This window comes from Bubalus kerabau, chromosome 20 (genome assembly GCF_029407905.1).
Source record: "Bubalus kerabau isolate K-KA32 ecotype Philippines breed swamp buffalo chromosome 20, PCC_UOA_SB_1v2, whole genome shotgun sequence".
NCBI classification, from domain to species: Eukaryota; Metazoa; Chordata; class Mammalia; order Artiodactyla; family Bovidae; genus Bubalus; species Bubalus kerabau.
In genome coordinates, this window is record NC_073643.1 from 56,624,828 (window position 1) to 56,644,081 (window position 19,254).

Below are 19,254 nucleotides of genomic sequence, written 5' to 3' on the forward strand. Positions count from 1 at the left end.
GGAGGGAGGGAACATGTGTATACCGATGGCTGATTCATGTTGATGTATGGCAGGAGCCACCACAATATTGTAAAGCAATTATCCTCCAATTAAAAATAAATAAATGTTAAAAAAAAAGACTAAGAAAAAATACAACAACAAAGAGAAAACCTATGGAAAGGGGTGATGTCCCTTCCCCAGGGTCGCACAGCTGGTCGGGAGCAGAGCTCGGTTTCAAGCCCAGGCATTACTGTATGTGCTGAGGGCTGAAGAAGCAGAGACATTACACCTCCCAAGTGCTGGGTTAGGGTTAGGAAATCTCCAGGCATAGTCTTAATGGCCTGAAAAAAAATGCTACGTGAAGAACCTGCTTTCCTGCCTGTCTCACAGTAGGTGCACAGTATAACCCAGGTCAATGAATGCCTCCGAAGGGCCCCATGCAGTCTGCAGCATCTCCTGCTCCCCAAACGGTGTCGGGAGGTCTGTTCCTGGGTCCTTTTTGGCCAGGGTGTTGGCAGCAGACTCTTCTTTATTCAGACCGTTCTTCTGTCCCAGCACTTCATGGGGGAGGGTCATTAAGAAAGTTTTTTTTTCTTTCCCCAGGAAGAGCTGTGCCTTCTCCAAGTCTCTGGAGTTGAGTGTCCCAGCCCCCAGGCTCTCAAAGGCTGCCCTTGTGGGTTTGAAAACAACCCCACAGCCCTGCAGGCTGAGAACCTGGCCCCCCGAGCCTCCTTTCTTTAGAAACTCAAGGTCCAATGCTAGTTAGAGTCAGCGCTGGTAAAACCTAAAGAAAATAGTTTGAGGATGTTTTCAAATAGTGTCTGGTGGAACAAAAGAGCCATTCATCCCGCGTAGCTTTTAGTAGTGTGCTTCCCATTCTGGGAACTAGATTGTTCAATTAAGCGAGAGGGCGCTGAAGCCGGCTGCATGACTCGAAAGTGTGCAGCCTCCAAAATGTGGCTGAGGGGGCCTGCGCCAGCTCGCTCCTGGCAGGTCTAACCCCTTCTTTGTCCCCGGGTCCCCGCACTGTTTGCAGTTTCAGATGCTCCGTTCAGAAAAACCACGACATTAGTCAGAGGGCATGTGTGTGCGTGCAGCCCTGCTAGATCTGAGTCCTCGGTACCCCGGACATCTCCCGCTGCCTCGGCCACTTTCTCTTCTGCTCCGGGTTGTCCTTTCCCATTCGCCGGCTGATGGATGTTCTGGAAGCTTTCAGGGGCCGGGGTGGGGAGATCGTATGCGGTATGTCAGGTGGGAGTATGCATCCTCGGCTACGAGGCTCTCGGTCTGGAGACAAGGAAGTCGGTGAGCACCCTGAAGTTCCTGCAGAATTTTGGGGGTGAGCGGGCACAGCAGTGTATTGCTGTGTTCTGGGGAGACAGTGCATCCCTTCAGTAACTTCTCAGAGGACCCCAGCTCCCTCTTCAAGTAGTGATAGTGGTAGTGAAAGTCACCCAGTCGCGTCCGACTCTTCGCGACCTCGTGGATTGTAGCCCGTCATTCTCCTCTGTCCATGGGATTCTCCAGGCAAGAATACTGGAGTGGGTTGCCATTCCCTTCTCCAGGGGATCTTCCCGACCCAGGGATCAAACCTGGGTCTCCTGCATTACAGGCGGATTCTTTACTGTCTGAGGCATTAGAGAAGCCCCCTTTCCTTCATGTTCTCTCTCTCTCAAAAAAAAAGCCTTGTTGTTTATAAGTTATTCCTTCATTACCAGAAAATTCTACCCCTGCACAAGCAATCCTTGGGAAAATGTAGCAAAATGCAAGCTTCCTCAGAACCATTCCATAAGGATTCAGACCTGATGGGTCCAGTATGGGACCCAGGAATTTTTACATTTTCAGCAGCCATCCCACAAGGATCATGCTCTGGATCTTGCTGCTCGGTTATAAGAATATGCTCAGTTGCTCAGTTGTATCTGACTTTTTGTGACCCCATGGACCGTAGCCCGCCAGGCTCCTCGGTCCATAGGATTTCCCAGGCAAGAATACTGGAGTGGGTTGCCATTTCTTTATCCAGGATGTTATAAGAATAGAAGTTTCACTTAATACAGCCCTTCACTTTAAAGTGAATTAAAGCCAAAGACTGCTAAGACATGAGAAACAAATAAAGTAACCCTTATAATGAAGCAGCTGTCTCCTTTCTTTCTCAAACAGGTGGTACTTCTTTTTGCCCAACTCCTCCTAATACAGGGCAAGAGCTGCACATGCATACTTCTTTATCCTCAGTATAATTGCAGTGCCTGGCACCTAGTATGTGCTCAATAAATGTGTATTTAAGTAGATGTTCCCCTTTCTGGCTATCAGTCTAGTGAGAGCTGGCTTTCTTCAGAGTAAATCCCTGACTGCACGCAGCCCAATTTTGTCTGGGGGCCTGCCTGATTTCTCCAGCAGGGTTTGGGGCTGGAGGGAGCCTGCAGACCAGGGCTAATTGTTGTCATTGAGTAATTAATGCAGAAGCAGGCCCCGAGTGGATTCCCAGGGAGATAGACACTGAGGGAGGCTTTCATGCTTGGTGGGATGGGAGCTGCTTTTCTCAGAGGACGTTCCCAGAGTGCCCAGGCGACTGGCGTGGTCCGGTGGGGGTGGCTTGGCAGCCGAAATGGGGTTCGTGGAGCAAGTGTGGAGGGGGCTGGTGTTGATGCCACGGTTCTGGACAATATGGAGCATGGAGAGTCTGACTCGGGAGAAACACAAGCCCCAGGATCTGCTTTGAAAGACAGGCCCGTGTCAGCTCTGAAGGATGGGTGGGTTCCAAGCGAGGCTGTGGCTGGATGCATCCTGTGGCCTGGGCCCCCTGGACACCCCTGCCCCTTGGCCCGCTGTTCAGGGCTCCCAGTGATGCTTCCTCTGTATATCTATCTGCCCTGCTTTTCCCTTCTGCTCTCTGGGCCCCCACGTTCCCTGAGTACTCCATGCTCTGTTTTCTGGCCATTGCTCGTGCTTGTCCCTGGACCTGAAGCTATTTCTACCCACTCCCTCTTCTGGCTAAACCCGACCATCCTTCAAATTCTAGCTCAAATGTCACTTCTTCCACAAAGCTTTCTCTGAGCCCCGTGGCAGTCAGGATAGTCTGGGTTGTGCTGCAGTAACGAAGATCTTAGTAGCCTGAAGAAATCGAGTTCTGTTTTTTTTTGAATGAATGATTATTTAAATAACACAGTGCTTTACAACTTTGAAAAGTGTCACACACATGACTTTATATATTCCCGTGTGTGTTAGTCGCTCAGTCATATCTGACTCTTTTGCAATCCCAGGGACTGTGTATCCCTCCAGGCTCCTCTGTCCTGAGTTTCCCAGGTAAGAGTCCTGGAGTGGGTAGCCAATCCCTTCTGCAAGGGATCTTCTCAACCCAGGGATCGAACCTGTGTCTCCTGCGTTGCAGGAAGACTCTTTACCATCTGAGCCACCAAGGAAGTCCTGTAATAACCCTGTAATAACTTTTTTTAAAGAAGCTCCTACCCTATATTTCCCCTTGCCCTGCCTTCCTTCTCCCCACTGGTAACCACTAGTTTGTTCTCTGTATCTGTGAGTCTGCTGCTCTTTGGTTTTATTTACTAGTTTGCTGTATTTTTAGATTCCTCGTACAAGTAACATCATCCAGCACTTGTCTTTCAGCAGAATTTCTTTCTCGCTCACACAGTGGCTCTGACCTAGGGTGGCCGGAAGGCTCACGTATCCTCTCATGAACTTGAGCTTCTAGAGGGCCGCTTGGAAACATGCTTCTGTTAGGGCAGCAATACTCGTGTGAAGAAACAGGGCAGACCACACCGCCTGGCTCTGAGTGCCACTGTCTGAAGGGCCGTGTGTGCCATTGGCCACAGCAGGTCCTCTGGCCAGAGCTGAGCTCAGCAGGAATGTGTCGTCACCCCTTGCCCCTCAGGGAGGGACCTGGAGTGTTTATGGATGGTCCTGCCGTCTCCCGGGATCCCTGAAGTAGGTTCAGTGCTTCCCCTGGACGTCCTCCACATAGCTCTTACTGTACTGTCCCATACGCCATCTCTGAACCCCCAGCCGGTCCCCTTCACCCCTCAGGGTGAATCCAGGATGGCTGGGGGCTGGGTCTCATTCCTTTCTGAGACCCCCACACCGGCCCTGGTATGACCCAGAGAAGACGCTTGGTGAACGGTGGGCGCATGGCTGAGTGACCTGCCCCTGCCGCTTCTACAGCACTAGCCCCTGCCCATGGTGGGGTCTGTGTGGGCCATCTCCAGCCCCCATGACTCTGGGCCCTCCATTCTGCAGGCGCCGGGTCCTGGCCATCTCGGATGGGATCGAGCACATTGGGGACCTTCGCTGGGAGCTGGCCTTGTGTCTGCTGGCGGCCTGGACCATCTGTTACTTCTGCATCTGGAAGGGGACCAAGTCCACGGGAAAGGTAAGAGATGGATCTTCAGCTCGCTGCAGGAGGGGAGGGGGCAAGTGGTCCTCGTACAAGCTCACAGGTGACCCAGAGAGCGCCAGGGGCATCACAGTACAAAGGCCAGCTCCTGAATTGGGAGCTAGGAGCAGCCCTGTGCAGTGCTCTGGAGTCCAGAGTTGAAATCCCCTGTCCACCAGCTGTTTGCCACACGCCTTGAGATTGCTCCCGTCCTCCTTCTGCACCTTGGTTTGCTCACCTGTGAAATAGCAGAGCCTCATCCTGCTTTCTTCCTGGGTTGAGAGTCATATACGGAAAGGAGAGTTGAAGTGCTCTAGACACCAGGGAGTGCTGAACTACGACCATGGGGGATTCTGTGATGAGGACCTGGGCTCCAGGCATGTGCTCGGGCAGGCGGCACGGGCCATTTCCACCAATGGACCTGGAGATTTCACCCGCCTGCGGTCCGTGAGGGGCAGGGCAGCCACCTCCACCCTTCGGTGCTGTCTGTACCACGTGGCCTCTAGTGCCTCATTGTTGTTTGTTTGTTTTCTAGTCAGTCAGTCGTATCTGACCCTTTGCGACTCCATGGATGTAGCCCACCAGGTTCCTCTGTCTGTAGGATTTCCCAGGCAAGAATACTGGAGTAGGTTACTATTCCCTTTTCCAGGGCATCTTCCTGACCCAGGGAACAAACCCACATCTCCTGCATTGCAGGTGGTTTCTTTACGGCTGAGCCACCCAGGACCATAGGAGAAGAAAGATGGGAGCAGACAGCAGGCTCTGAGCTGCCCTGGCCTGAAAGTCACAGCAGCTCTTCCACTCCCAACCCGCTGGCCAGAGCCTGAGACACGGCCTCACCAGCTGCCAGGGAGGCTTAGACGCGAGGGGAGCAGAGGGATGTCTGATGACTGCAGCCGTCTGTGCCACAAGGGTCACAGGTGCAGCTCATGGCCAAGTCCAGCCCACTCATGTATTTTATTAAAAAAAAAAAAAAAAAGAAGGGGAGGAGAAATCGTTACCAAGATGTAGAAACCAGGTAATTTCATTTGAAATATATGAAAAAACCAACAGGATTCCATTGTCCCTTGGAAAGTTGGAAGACTGGACACCACTGGGCTTGGGTACCTGCCTGGCAGTCTTGGGCTGAGCTGAGCAGCAGCCACCTGCTTCTATGGGTACTCGGCTGGCTGCAGTCCACAGTCCTGTGGCTGAGTGTCAATGCCATGAACAGCGTTAGTTGCTCAGTCATGTCTGACTCTGTGTGAACCCATAGGTTATAGCCCGCCAGGCTCTTCTGTGCATAGAATTCTCCAGGCAAGAATACTGGAGTAGGTAGTCATTCCCTTCTCCAGAGGATCTTCCCGACCCAGGGATCAAACCCAGGTCTCCCATATTGCAGGCAGATTCTTTACCGTCTGAGCCACCATTGGCTTCCTCATTTGTGGGAAAAAGGAAGATAGGGCTTTTTTTAAATGCCTGTGTCACCCTGACCGTGTCATAGTCCCTGACTGCCGGCTTCTGGTAGGCAGTTGCTCGTAAGCTTTACTCTTGAGTCATTGGCGGAGGCAATGCATGGAGACAAAACCTCTGAGGAAGTAAGAATGACTCTGGGATCTTTGGCAAAAGATGGTACCCTCAGCTCCCAGGGTGGTAGGTGGGATGAAGAACCAACTGCTAAAATGTGGGAGGTGGGCAGACCTGAGTGAGAGGACTTAGAAGAACACAGAAGAGACGTCAACAAGCCTCATGTTATGAGCTATCAGGAGGCTGAGGACGTACTAGAAAGTAATCATGAATGTGCCTCAGAGACCAGAAAGTAGGACAGAGACTCATGTCCCTTCAGACGAAATGGTTTCGCTGATCTTTGCTTCCTCTGGTTTGTGTCTTAAAGACAATAGGATTTTTTTTTTTTCTGTTTTTCCAAAATATAAAAATCATTGTATTATCAATCTACTATTTTAGACTACATGCATCCTGCTCCCATGCACCACTCCCTTCCCGCCTGCCCCCAGCCACTGCCTTTTTTGGCTAAAAAAGAGGAGACAGACTGCAGGAGGTGAGAACCAGGATCTAAAACCAGGGTCCATATCCCAGGTCTGTCTCTCACTGACTGAGACCTGGAGTGAATCACTTACCTTCTCTGAGCCTGTTTCCTCTTTGGCCAAACAGGGATTGATAAGTGAGCTCGTCTCACGGGGTGGTTGCAAGACTGAAATGCACGGCTGCACATTTTAACGCTTAGCAGAATGGAGACCTGATCGTAGTGTGAGAAGCAGATGGTGATTTTTAAAAATCTTGTTGTCAAACTTATTCATCCAAGAAATAGTTTCCGAGTATCTGCTTGATACCTGGCATTATTCAGTGGGTATCTAAGATGAAAAAAAACAGCCTCTACCCTCCGCAGGTGACCTGTGTGACAGGGCTTCGTGAACCATCTGAAACAGGGAGGAGAGCTGTCATGCTTGGTGCTCTTGTTGCTTCTACTACGATGACCAGCTTTTCGGGTGTTCGTGCGGGGCCAGTGGGGCCTGGCTGGGTGGCGGTTGTCCAAGGCTGTGGGGAGGACAGTGCAGATGAGGTTTTGATGTGTGCACATGTGTGGGCTTGTGTGGCCTTGGGCTCTTGGGCCTGGGCATGGGCCATGGTGGGAGGAAGCTCAGTCCCAAGACAGGACCGCTTACCACTGGCGGGACCATCAAGCCTGTGTGTCGGAGAATCCTAAGGCAGGGACCCAGTATCAAGGAAGGACCAACAGGCTACATGCTGAGAGACTTCAGAAGAGGTTTGGGGGAGGCAGGATGATGGTTACTGAGTGCTTCACAAGCCTATTCCATTCAGAGCTTGAAACAACTTTATGAGACAGATGGGCTGGCATTATCTCCACTGTACAGACGAGGAAACTGAGGATTTGCGGGGTTATATAAGCCCACAAGGACACTCAAGAACACTCAAGTGGGGAAGGGGGAGGGGCTGGGATTGACCCTGCGCCTTGGTGACTGCAGAGCCCAGGCCTCTGGGTGAGTGCACCATCAATCCTGTCACGTGTGGCCTGAGGACAGTGACAGTTTCCTTACAGGTGGCTTATGAAGAGGCTGTTAAGAGCACATAGTAGGTGCTCCGTGACTGTGGATGCAGCTAAATGGTCCTATTAAGGGAAATGTTGAAGTCACATGAGCAATTAAGTCCTTTCCTTAAGACTGGGCTTCATGGGCTCTTCTCCGTGTTCCATGCCCAAGACCAGGGTGAGTGTCCAGGATAAGATGTGGGTTTCAGGACCTGAAAGGCTCCTTGGAGACTATCCACACCCATATTTTATGGATGAGGAAACTGAGCTTCAGGGAGCAGAAGGGATTTGTTCACAGTCACATGGTGAGTAAGTGTCAGGTCAGGACCTGCTCTGGTGGTCCAGCTCCCTTGTTGTTCAGCCGCTCAGTTGTGTCCGACTCTTTGCGACCCCGTGGACTGCAGCATGCCAGGCTTCCCTGTCCATCACCATCTCCCACAGCTTACTCACACTCATGTCCATCAAGTCGGTGATGCCATCCAACCATCTCATCCTCTGTCACTCACTTCTCCTCCTGCCCTTAATCCTTCCCAGCATGAGGGACTTCTCTGGCTGCTTATCAATGACAGGGTTCTGGAAGTCACATCTGACAGTTCGAGGAGACTAGGCGACCCCAGATCAGCATGTGGGCTCTAGGATCTGATGCTTTTATTTATTTATTTATTTATTTTTTACTGTTTATTATTCACCTCACCTTGGATGTGAGCCCAGTGTCCAAAGACTTTTCAGATTTTATATAAAAGCAGTTAAAAATAAACGCAGGTCATCAGAATCTTCATGAGTGGGCAGAGGTCGCCCCTGCCACCTGCCTGCAGGACTCTGGCCAGAGTCGCCCACAGGGTTCAGTTCAAGGAAGCGGAAGGGACTCCATCTTCCTGCTGTTGTCCAGGCTACGCCCGAGCTGGCATTTCCTCTTCACCACAAGTTCCAGCCCTCTATCCATACCTGGGCCTCAGGAGAAATTTCATCAAGTTGAGGAAAAGTTCCTGGCTTCATCCCATCTCCAAGGCAAAAACTGTAACCCCAACTTTAACTCAGTTGAGACCACAACCCTTGCTCAGGAGTGGATGCAGACACTGTAGGCTCAGCCTCTTGGCAGGTGCTTCTGTAAGTGTGGATTTGGGATCAGGGCTTCCCTGGTGGCCCAGATGGTAAAGAATCTGCTTGCAATGCAGGAGACCCGGGTTCAATCCCTGGATCAGGAAGATCCCCTGAGGGAAGGCATGGCAACCCACTCCAGTATTCTTCCCTGGAGAACCCCATGCACAGAGGAGCCTAGTGGGCTACAGTCCATGGGGTCACAAAGAGTCAGACACAGCTGATAGATTAACACTTTGTCTTTTCACTTCACAAATAAGTAGATCCCAGATGAGGCTGTGGCAAGGCCGCAGGTGGAGGTGTGACAGTGCTCTCCGTTGGTCTGCGGGGCGGCATGTGGGCCCCGAGGCTGTGTTGGCATCGGTGTCCCCCACCCCACGAAGGATAATCGCTGCATGTGACCTTCAGCTCCATCTTCTGTACCTTCCTCAGCACTTTCCATCCTTCTGACATCACAGACCCACATTCAGGGTCTCCCAGGGTCTGAGTGAGCAACCTGGACACTCAGAAGAGGCTGCTCTGGCTGGAGAGATGGTCTCTGGGTTCCAGCTTCAGTGCAGAGCAAGTGGTACACAACTGCTGCTTAGTAGACTTTTGTGGAAAGGTTGAATCCCGCCTGTGCAGGGGCTCCCTGCGAGGTGCCAGGATGCACCTGGGAGGATGGTGGACAGTCTTGCCCCCGCAGAGTCTGCAGTCCACACTGGGTGCAGGGGACAGCAACAGATGAGCAATTATGATTCTGTGTAGTAGTGCTCACATTAAGCAGTAGAACTAGAGAATCAGGTCCTGTGAACAAGGGGATTCTAATGGCAGAGACCCAGCTCTGGAATGTTAGAATACAGCTTGTCTGAGCTGGGAGGGTTTAAGTCCAAACCCTACTGTACAAGTAAGGAGGTGGAGGCCCCGAGAGGTCGCGAAATTTGCCTGAGGCCATCCCGCTTGGAAGGAGCAGAGCTGGAATTCAGTTCTGGGTCTCTCTGCTTTCCCTAAGCCTGGTCCTCATCTGTTCTGATACCTCCAGCTGGGGGCTCATGTCCAGCGTCAAAGACAACATGTAGATCCGATTTCTGAGCGTGTGGCAAGAGCTTAGGAAGCCATTTATTTTCTTGTCCTGGTTTTAGTTCCACACAGTTATTCATCCCCTCTCTCTAGACGGTATTGAAAATTCCCAGAAGTCTGGATTAACAAAATAGATAAGAACACTTCTCAATTGTAAATGAGTAAATATAGGTTTCTGAAACACTTGGTTTCTTTAGGAAGAAACTTCCAAGCTGTTAATAAGTTGTCATCTTCTGGATGATAAACATTTTCAGTATGGATAATTGAAATCAAGTGGCTAAGACATGGAGACAGCTTTGTGATTTTCCTGTGTTCTTGGTTTTTTGTTTTGCTTTTAGAGATTTTCTCTTTAGAGTAGTTTTACGTTCACTGCAGAGTGAAGCAGAAAGTACGGGGATTTCTCATCTACTCCCTGCCCCCACACTGTGTTACCTCCCCCATTATCAACAACCCCCACCAGAGCGGTACATTGGTTAAAACTGATGAGCCTACATAGACATATCATATCCTCCCAAAGTCTATAATTTATGTTAGGGCTCACTTTTGGTGTTGTACAGTCTGTGAATTTGGGCAAATGTGTGATCCTGGTGGGCTACAGTCCATGGGGTCGTGAAATGTCTCACACGACTGAGCAACTAAGCACAGACATAACGCTTAATGCCTAAATCACTCGTGGGTCAGACAGTAAAGAATCTACCTGCAGTGCAGGAGACCCTGGTTTGATCCCTGGGTGGGGAAGATCCCCTGGAGAAGGGAATGGCAACCAACTCCAGTATTCTTGCCTGGAGAATTCCATGGACAGAGGAGCCTAGCAGGATACAGTCCGTGGGATTGCAAAGAGTTGTACACGACTGAGCGAGTAACACTTGCACTTTCATAATGTATAATGACATGGATCCAATATTAAAGTCTCATATAAAGTAGTTCTACCACCCTAAAAATCTGTGCACTTCCTGTTCATCTCCCCCCACTTTCCCCATCCCTGGCAACCACCAAAACCCAATCTTTTTGCTGTCTCCATACTTCTGACTTTTCCAGAATGCCATATCATTGGAATGATACTGTTTATAGCTTTTTTTAAGATTGACTTCTTTCACTTAGCAAGGTGCGTTTAAGTTTCCTCCATGTCTTTTTGTGTCTTGGTAGCTCATGTCTTTTTATCACTGACTAATAATATCCTGTTGTCTGGATGTGTACCACATCCACCTGTGGATGGACGTCTTGGGTACTTGCACGTTTGACAACTAGGAATAAAGCTGCTATGAACATTCGTGTATAAGCATTTGTATGGGCTTAGGTTTCAACTCTTTGGATAAATACCAAGGAGCTTGACTGCTGGTTCTTATGGTAAGAGTATGTTTAATTTTATATGAAACTACTGGACTATCTTCCACAGCGGCTGTACCATCTTACGTTCCCACCTTCAGTGTAAGAGAGTCCCTGTTGCTCTGCATCCTTGCCAGCATTTGGTATCATCAGTGTTTTGGATTTGAGCTGTCCTACATCCTGACTGGTATGTGGGGCCTCCCTGGTGGCTCTGTGGTAAAGAATCCACCTGCCAAGCAGGACACTCGGGTTTGATCTCTGGTTCAGGAAGATTGCCTGGAAAAGGAAAAGGCAACCCACTCCAGTATTCTTGCCTAGGAAATCCCATGGACAGAGGAGCCTGGCGGGCTACAGTCCATGGGGGTCACAAAGAGTCGGACACGACTCAGCAACTAAACAACAATAGCTATGTAGTGGTATCTCCTGATTATAGTAACTTGCATTTCCCTTATCACAGGTGCTGTGGAGCACCTTTGCATATGCTTATTTACTATCTGTATATCTCTTTGGTGAGATGTCCGTTGAGGTTTTGACCCATTTCATAATTGGTTGTTTGTTTTCTTATTGTTGAGCTTTAAGAGCTCTTTGTGCATTTTGGATAACAGTACTTTATCAGATGTGTCTTTTGCAAATATTTTCTCCTTGTCTGTGGCTTGCTTTCACATACTTTTGACATTGTCTTTTGCGTAACAGAAATTTTTAATTTAATGAGGTCCAACCTGTCAACTAGCTCCTTCCCAGAGTGTGCTTTTGGTGTTATATTTTATCTAAAAGCCTTTGCCATATGTAAAGTCTAGGTTTTCCCAAGATGACTTTGTTATAGTTGTGCGTTTTGCATTTAGATCTCTGACCCATTTGAGTAAATTTTTGTAAACGGTGTAAGGTGTGTGTCTCGATTCATTTCTGCATACGAATGTCCATTTGTTGAAAAGTCTTTGCTTTTTACTCGTTTTTTTTGTCAACCAGATTCATCTTGCCCATCCCTGCCAACAGGTCCTCTCTATGGTCTCATAGGCCTGAAGCCACTAACTCATTTGGACAACTTCTCCTCTAACATCTCATCTAAGTATTAACCAAGTTTACCTTATAATCACCTTAGAAAACAACCTGTCTTCTCCTTTTTTGTTGTTCATCCATCCATTCACCTACTCACCTAGACATTTAACAATAGCTCCCCAGGTCCTCCAGAGAGAAACTTGCTCTTAGAATTTCCCATTTGGACAAACATATTGAAAGTGAAAGTCACTCAGGCTTGTCTGACTCTTTGCAACCCCACAGACTATACAGTCCAAGGAATTCTCCAGGCCAGAATACTGGAGTGGGTAGCCTTTCCCTTTTCCAGGGGATTGTCCCAACCCAGGGATTGAACCCAGGTCTTCCACATTGCAGGCGGATTCTTTACCAATTGAGCTATCAGGGAAGCCCGTTGCTGACATGCAAAATGACACAACCAAAACCCTTTATGCTCTACAAAACAATAATTTAAAATGCATTCCAGGTGTTCTCGTCTTTATTCTGTGTTGTCGCACTACAGCATGGAAACATTAGAGTAGGGTGATCCTAGCACCGGCTCTGCGTGCTTGCCGAAGACTGAAAGACTCGTCTTTACCATGTGCCCTTCTCGTGTGGCTTTGCTAGGCCTTAGCCTGACCCACGGATCAGTCAGCATTGGCCTTTCACAGAATCTGACCCATGACCTGCTTTTGTAAATAAGGTTTTGTTGGAGCACAGCCACATCCATCTTTCTGCGTTGCCGTCAACTTCTTTTGTGCTGTACAATGACAGAGTTGAGTAATTGCAACAGAGTATGTGGACCCACAAAGCCTAAAATATGCACTATCTGGCCCTTCACAGAAAAAGTTCTTGGATCTCTAATCTGTTAAACTAACTCATGAAAACTGTTTGCCACACAAAAAGAAACTAACATCAAAATCGTTGTCACCCAAAGCATGGACCATTTGAGATACTGAAAAGTTACAGTGATGATTTGGGATGGAGAGCTTTTCCAAAGGATCCTTAAAAATCTCACCTCAGCCTTTCCAGCTCCCAAATGTGCTGAGTCTTTGTATCTAAATGCTCACTTGCAGTGAGTGTTACTCATTGACTATTTTATTAATCCACTAAGTGCCTTATTGCTCACCTACTGTGTGCCAGGTACGAGACTGGGGGGCTCTTCAGACTGTGAAGCTGATTGTCAGATGAAGAATGAGCAGTTATAGGAATATTGTGGGTAGAGACTGGGGGCTGGAGGGGGAAGAATGAAGGCAGGAGATCTCCTTGGGGTGAGGGGGGTAAAGGAAAGCAGTACTGAGTGGGGCCCCCATCTGTGATGTCAAGGATGGGAAGGGAGTGTCCAGGTGAGCAGCACAGATGAAATTCTCAAGTGAGGGAAGGACCTGGTGAATTGGAGAGGTGACACAGAACTGGGACCAGATGGAGTGGATGGTGGCATGTGATAGGGCAGGGCTCAGACCTTGCAGCTGTGCTGAGCGGTCAGGGGTTTTATTCTAAGGGCAGTGGAGAACCACTGGAAGATTTTAAGCAAGGGTGACATGATCTGACTTTCATCCTTAAAAACTGGCTCTGGCTACTCATTGTGAATGGGTGGCGAGGTGGGGTGTGGAATGGAGAGGTTAGGGAACCCAGTTAGTGGGTGTCCAGGGTGGAGGTGCAGTGCACAGTGAGAGGTGGTCCAATCAGAGACGCCTTCTGGTGTGGCATCTTCGTTCTGCAGGACCTGATGGTGCACCGGAGTTTGAGATCTTTCTCTTTTTTGACCTTTTTAAAAAATGTATCTATGGCTGCGCTGGGTCTTCATTGCTGCTCGTGGACTTTCTCTCGTTGCAGAGAGCATGGGCTACACTGTAGTTGTAGAGCTCAGGCTTCTCACTGTGGTGGCTTCTCTTGCTGTGGAACCCAGGCTCTAGAGCACATGGGCTTCAGTAGTTGCTGCACGCAGACTCAGTGGTTGTGGCTTATGGGCTTAGTTGTCCCACAGCATGTGGGATCTTCCTGGACCAGGGATCAAACTGGTGTCCCCTGCATTGCAAGGTGGATTCTTAACCACTGGACCACCAAGGAAGCCCTCTTTTTTGACTTTTGAATGGGGTGACTGGCCCAGCTCTTGCCTGGATGCTTTGCCCTCTGCAGGCAGCCCTCCCTGCCCACCAGATAGTCAGGTGCCCTCTCCTGCTGCCCTCACACCCCCCGGGCTGGCTCCTGTTCTCTGCTGTGTCTCCCTGAGCGTTCCTCCTGTCCTCCTCTGGAGGATGATTTATGGATTTTTCCCCCTCGTTTCCTGGTCTCCAGGAGCAGTGGTTGGGAGGGGAGGGTGCTGCAAAAACAATTCTGGGCCCCTCCCCTCTCCTCCTGCTGCCACTTTAAAGGAAGCTGCAGGATTAGCTGGGATTTTAAGAAGAATCCTGCCTTTTCACTGCTTTAGGCCACTGTTTTTATCCTTTTGAGAGCTCCAGGACACCAAGGCAGGAAAAAAGAAAGCACACACACAGACAGACACACTCACACAGAAACAGCTGCAAATAGCCTTCAATTGATTTTTTTTTTTTTTCTTTTCCTTCCTTCATTCACCAACAAGTAGAGGAGTTGGAGGTGGTACAAGGACTCTTTTTTTTTTTTTCCATTTATTAAAGTGTAGTTGACTTACAATATTAGTTTCAGGTGTACAACATAGTGGTTCAGTACTTTTATAGATTAAACTCCATATGAAGTTATTTTGAAATCTTGGCTCCACTTCCTGTGCTGTACTTACATCCTTGTAACTTATTTATTTTATACCTAGTAGTTTGTACCTCTTAGTTCCCTTCACCTATCTTCCTACTGGTCACCGCTAGTTTGTTTTCTGTATCTGTGAGTCTGTTTCTGTTTGTTACATCTGTACAAAGACTCTTTTTTTTTTCTTTTAATTTCATGTATTTATTTAATTTGGCTCTGCTGGGTCTTGGTTGCTGTGTGTGGGCTTTCTGTCGTTGCAGTGAGCGGGTCTACCGTTTCATTGTGTCATGCCAGCTTCTTATTGTAGTGGCTCCTCTTGTTGCACGTAGAAGCTTGGTGGGCTGCAGCCCACGGGCTTGCAAAGAGTCAGACCTGACTTAGCGACTAAACAACAACAGAAATTCTTGTTGCAGAGCATGGGATCTGGGGTGTCTGGGCCTCAGTAGTTGCAGTGCGTTGGCTCAGTAGTTGTACTGCAGGGGCTTAGTTGCTCCACAGCATGTGGGATCTTCCCAGACCAGGGATCAAACCATTATCCCCTGTGTTGCAAGGTGGACTCAACCACTGGCCCACCAGGGAAGCCCTGTACAATGACTCTTAAACAGCCTGCCTCTTCTGCATGACGCTAATGGTAAAGAAAATGCTTAAGTGGCACTTTGATCTGGGCCTTGTTTCAAGGCCCTTGCTAAATTAACCCACTGAGCATTCCCTGGTGACTCAGACAGTAAAGAATCTGCCTGCAATGTGGGAGACCTGGGTTTGGTCCCTGGGGAAGGAAATGGCAACCCACTCAAGTATTCTTGCCTGGAGAATTCCATGGACAGAGGAGCCTGGAGGGCTACAGTCCATGGAGTCACAAAGAGTCAGACACGACTGAGTGACCAACACACACACAGATGAGAACGGTACAGTTGATATCCCCATTTTACAGATGAGAAGACAGAGGCTCACAGGGCTTAGCTGCTTGTGCTAAGATCCTGGGGGAACAGATGCCTCCAGGATCGGGGAGGGGCAGGGTGGGGCCCCTTGGCAGGTGAGGGTGCCTGCTCCAGCCAGCTTACCCCTGACCTGCCAGATGGAGATGCAGGCTGGGGGGTGGGTATCAGTAGCTCCTCCTCGAATGTGTGCCTTTCCCCGCCCCCTCCACCCCACTACCACCAAGGCAGGCCGGAGCTGCCAGCAGGGGAGCCATCAGGAGCCCCACACAGAAAATTTATTCTTCAGGAGCACCCTGTAAAGTGGCTGATGGATTCAATGAGGCGTAAAGCAGCAGCAAGGGGGCAGGGGGAGTGAAAGGGAAAGATGTGTGAAAGGGAAGAGAACAGGCCCAGGAAAGGAACTGGGCAGCGCTGTCTCTGGGCCCTCAAGTGGCCTTTGTTGCAGCCCGAAGTAAGCGGGGACGGCGTTGGTGGTGGGGCTCTCCCAGTGCCCGGCTGCTGTCTGCATTCAGAGAGGAAACTAGAGCGTTCATGAGATGCATGCAGAGAGCCCCGCGAGGAGATCTCCTGCCCTCCAGCCCCGGGGCCCGAGGACACCCGAAGCCGCTGCCGAGGGTCCTTTGTGCGGCGTTGGGAGCTCTCACACCGCTGGTCTGGGCAGAGCCATCGATTGTCACATGAAGTCAAAAGAGTTTAGCGTCTTGATTCAGCCCTTTCTTTGGCCTTGAATGACAGCGCTTCACCTTTAGCGGGAACCCTGGCAGCGAGGAGGGTTGGAAAGGAGGGAAGCTTTGCGACTGGGTAATACCGTCTTTATTGAAGCATAAAGGCCCCCCCCAAAGTCCGAGTGGTTACTGGTAGGAGGGGTCCTACAGGGCTGGCCGCCTCCTGAGAAAGCCCTCAGCACACAGAGCGGGGCCCAAGGGGACTGGGTGCTGTTAACCCTTCCAGAGCACCCCGGGGAGCCCAGCCCCGCCAGAGCCCATCCACGCACACCCGTGTCGCTGGGAAATGAGCTGCCCTCCTGAGTGGCAGAGGCGAGGAGTCCAGATGGCTTTGAGCTCCACGTGAGACCAGGCATGATGCCACAGATTCAACCAGAAATGGGCAGAGGTATTTGTGGTGTGCCACTTCAATCTTAGTGCCAGGCTGAGCACTGCAGGGGAAGTTTTAAAAAATTGCTAGCTGGGACTTCCCTGGTGGTCCAGTGGTTAAGACTCTGTGCTTCCAGTGCTGGGGACACAGGTTTGATCCCTGCTTGGGGACCTAAGATCCCACATGCCACTTGGCATAGCCAAAAAAAAAAAAAAATAGTAAAAAATGAGATAAATAAATAAAAATAAAAGACTTACTCGCCATGTACCCTGCTTTCAAGAATCGGGCAAAGAAGCCGAAGACAGAGCTGGCAATGGAGAATGGAATGAGCCCACGTTTGGAGTCAGGAGTCTTGCCCAACCACGTGCCAGCAGTGTGGGTCAGTGCAGGCCACCACCAACCTCACTGGCTGTTCACGCTACTCCATTTCTCTTGGCCTCAGTTTCCCCTTCTTTCAAGTGTAGTGTAATAGGTGCAGTGACAGGTGGCGGGTACTGTGTTGGTGTCACTAGAACCTTTGAACCACAGCCTGCCTGGGAGGTGCAGGACATGGGGTCAGCGTGTCTAGGAGGCTCTGGGCAGGTGACACGTGGCCTGGCTCTGACAGATGTGGCGGGAAAAGTGATGGGCAAAGACCCAAAGAGGCACTGGGGGAGCAGAGAGGGAAGGCATGAGCCTCTGCAGAGTGCAGGCTGGGCGGTTAAGCTGAGGCTGGCCTGTTGTGGCGGAAGCAGTCACTCCAGTGTACTTGTCTCCCTCCAGGGGGCCTGCCGCTCCCCCTGCTCTGCACCCCTGTGGCCACCTCTGTCGGACAGCATTCAGCCAGAGCAGCAGAACCAGGAGATTCCGTACGAAGCATTGGTGTTGTGAGGGTGGGCCGGGCAAGGGAAGCAGTGACAGATTTTATGTTCTTGGGCTCCAGAATCACTGCCAATGGTGACTGCACCCATGAAATTAAAAGACGCTTGCTCCTTGGAAGGAAAGCTGTGACAAACCTAGACAGTATATTAAAAAACCAGAGAAATCACTTTGCCAGTCAGGGTCCATATAGTCAAAGCTGTGGCTTTTCCAGGAGTCATGTACAGATGTGAGAGTTGGACCATAAAGAAGGCTGAGCGCTGAAGAATTGGTGCTTTCCAAATAAGACTTTTGAGAGTCCCTTGGACTGCAAGTAGATCAAACCACTCAATCCTAAAATGGAAATCAGTCCTGAATATTCATTGGAAGGACTGATGCTAATGATGAAGCTCCAATACTTTGGCCACGTGATGTGGAGAGGCAACTTGTTGGAAAAGACCCTGATGCTAGGAAAGATTAAAGGCAAGAGGAGAAGGAGGTGACAGAGAATGAGATGCTTGGATGGCATCACCGATTCAATGGACATGAGTTTGAGCAGACTCTGGGAAGGACAGGGAAGCCTGGCATGTTGTAGTCCATGGGGTCACAAAGAGTTGCATATGACTGAGCAACTGAACAACAAGCTCTTCCTTCCCTACCACCCTTCTTTCTCCTCCTCCTCCTCCAGGAAGCCTTCTGGGGCCCCCCACCCCCATCCTTCTCAACCTCCTCTTCCCTTCACTGATGGCTCTCACCCACAGCAGCTTCCAACTGTCCTGTGTTGGCCTTTCATTGTCTCGTGACTGCTGGGCTTGTGGGTCCAGAGACATTTCTTATCCCATAGGGCAAATATTTATGAAACATTACTGTGTACCATGTCCTGTACCCAGGACCACAGATATCAACTCTAAACAAGTTTAGAGGCTGGACGTGTAGGCAGAGAAGTAAACAGTTACAAAATGTCCCTGTGCTGGAGATGAATGCAGCCCCAGGAGGCAGTGTGATCCACGCTGGCTGGGGAGGTGCAGATGGTTATTAATTACCCAAAGGCAGAGGAGAAAGGAGATTCTAGGTCAAAGGGCCCAGGTACAAAGGCCGAAAAGCTGGCTTACGTCGTTTCCCCCTCCCTATTTTCTTCTTTCCCTCCTCCTTCCTCCTTGTATATGTTGACAGAGCATCCATTGCATGATGGGCTGTTTAGTCGCTCAGTTGTGTCCGACTCTTTGTAACCCCATGGACAACTACAGTCCATGGGATTTCCCAGGCAAGAATATTTGGAGTGGGTTGCCATTTCCTTCTCCAGGGGATCTTCCCAACCCAGGGATTAAACTCAGTTCCCCTGCATTGGCAGGCAGATGCATTACCACTGAGCCACCTGGGAAGCCCTGCATGACCAGGGCCCTTGTGCATTTTTCTGTGTCTAGGGTAACCCACATGGTAGATAGTGCGAACCACCGCTTATTGATTCAGTCAGCAAACAAATGTGTGTTTGCTCGTCACATGGTAGGACCTGTTTGATTGAGGTAAAAGTTCTGAAGCCTTTCCTGGCACACAACCAAGCTCTCTCCCCTGACCTCCCCTGTGGGTTAGGAAACAGCAAAAGGAAAACCTGTCTTGGGGGAGAGGGGTGGGAAATGAAGCAGGGTGAATGGGAATGTGCGTGGTCCCGGTGCAGCTGTAGGTGTGAGACCCTCTCTGGGGACGAGGAGCAGATGAAGGGCAATTGCAGGTGGGGAGGGGTGCAGGGAGATGGGCAGGGGGCC

At 50.0% G+C, this 19,254-nt stretch overlaps 1 protein-coding gene across 1 annotated transcript in view; it reads left to right on the forward strand.

The window, feature by feature from the left end:
* SLC6A11 (solute carrier family 6 member 11) overlaps nucleotides 1-19,254 on the forward strand; it is a 122,986-nt gene that overhangs the window by 22,514 nt on the left and 81,218 nt on the right. Inside the window, exon 5 of the mRNA XM_055557868.1 lies at nucleotides 4,225-4,357. Coding sequence (XP_055413843.1) covers nucleotides 4,225-4,357 — 133 coding nt within the window. The remainder of the gene's footprint in view (nucleotides 1-4,224; nucleotides 4,358-19,254) is intronic.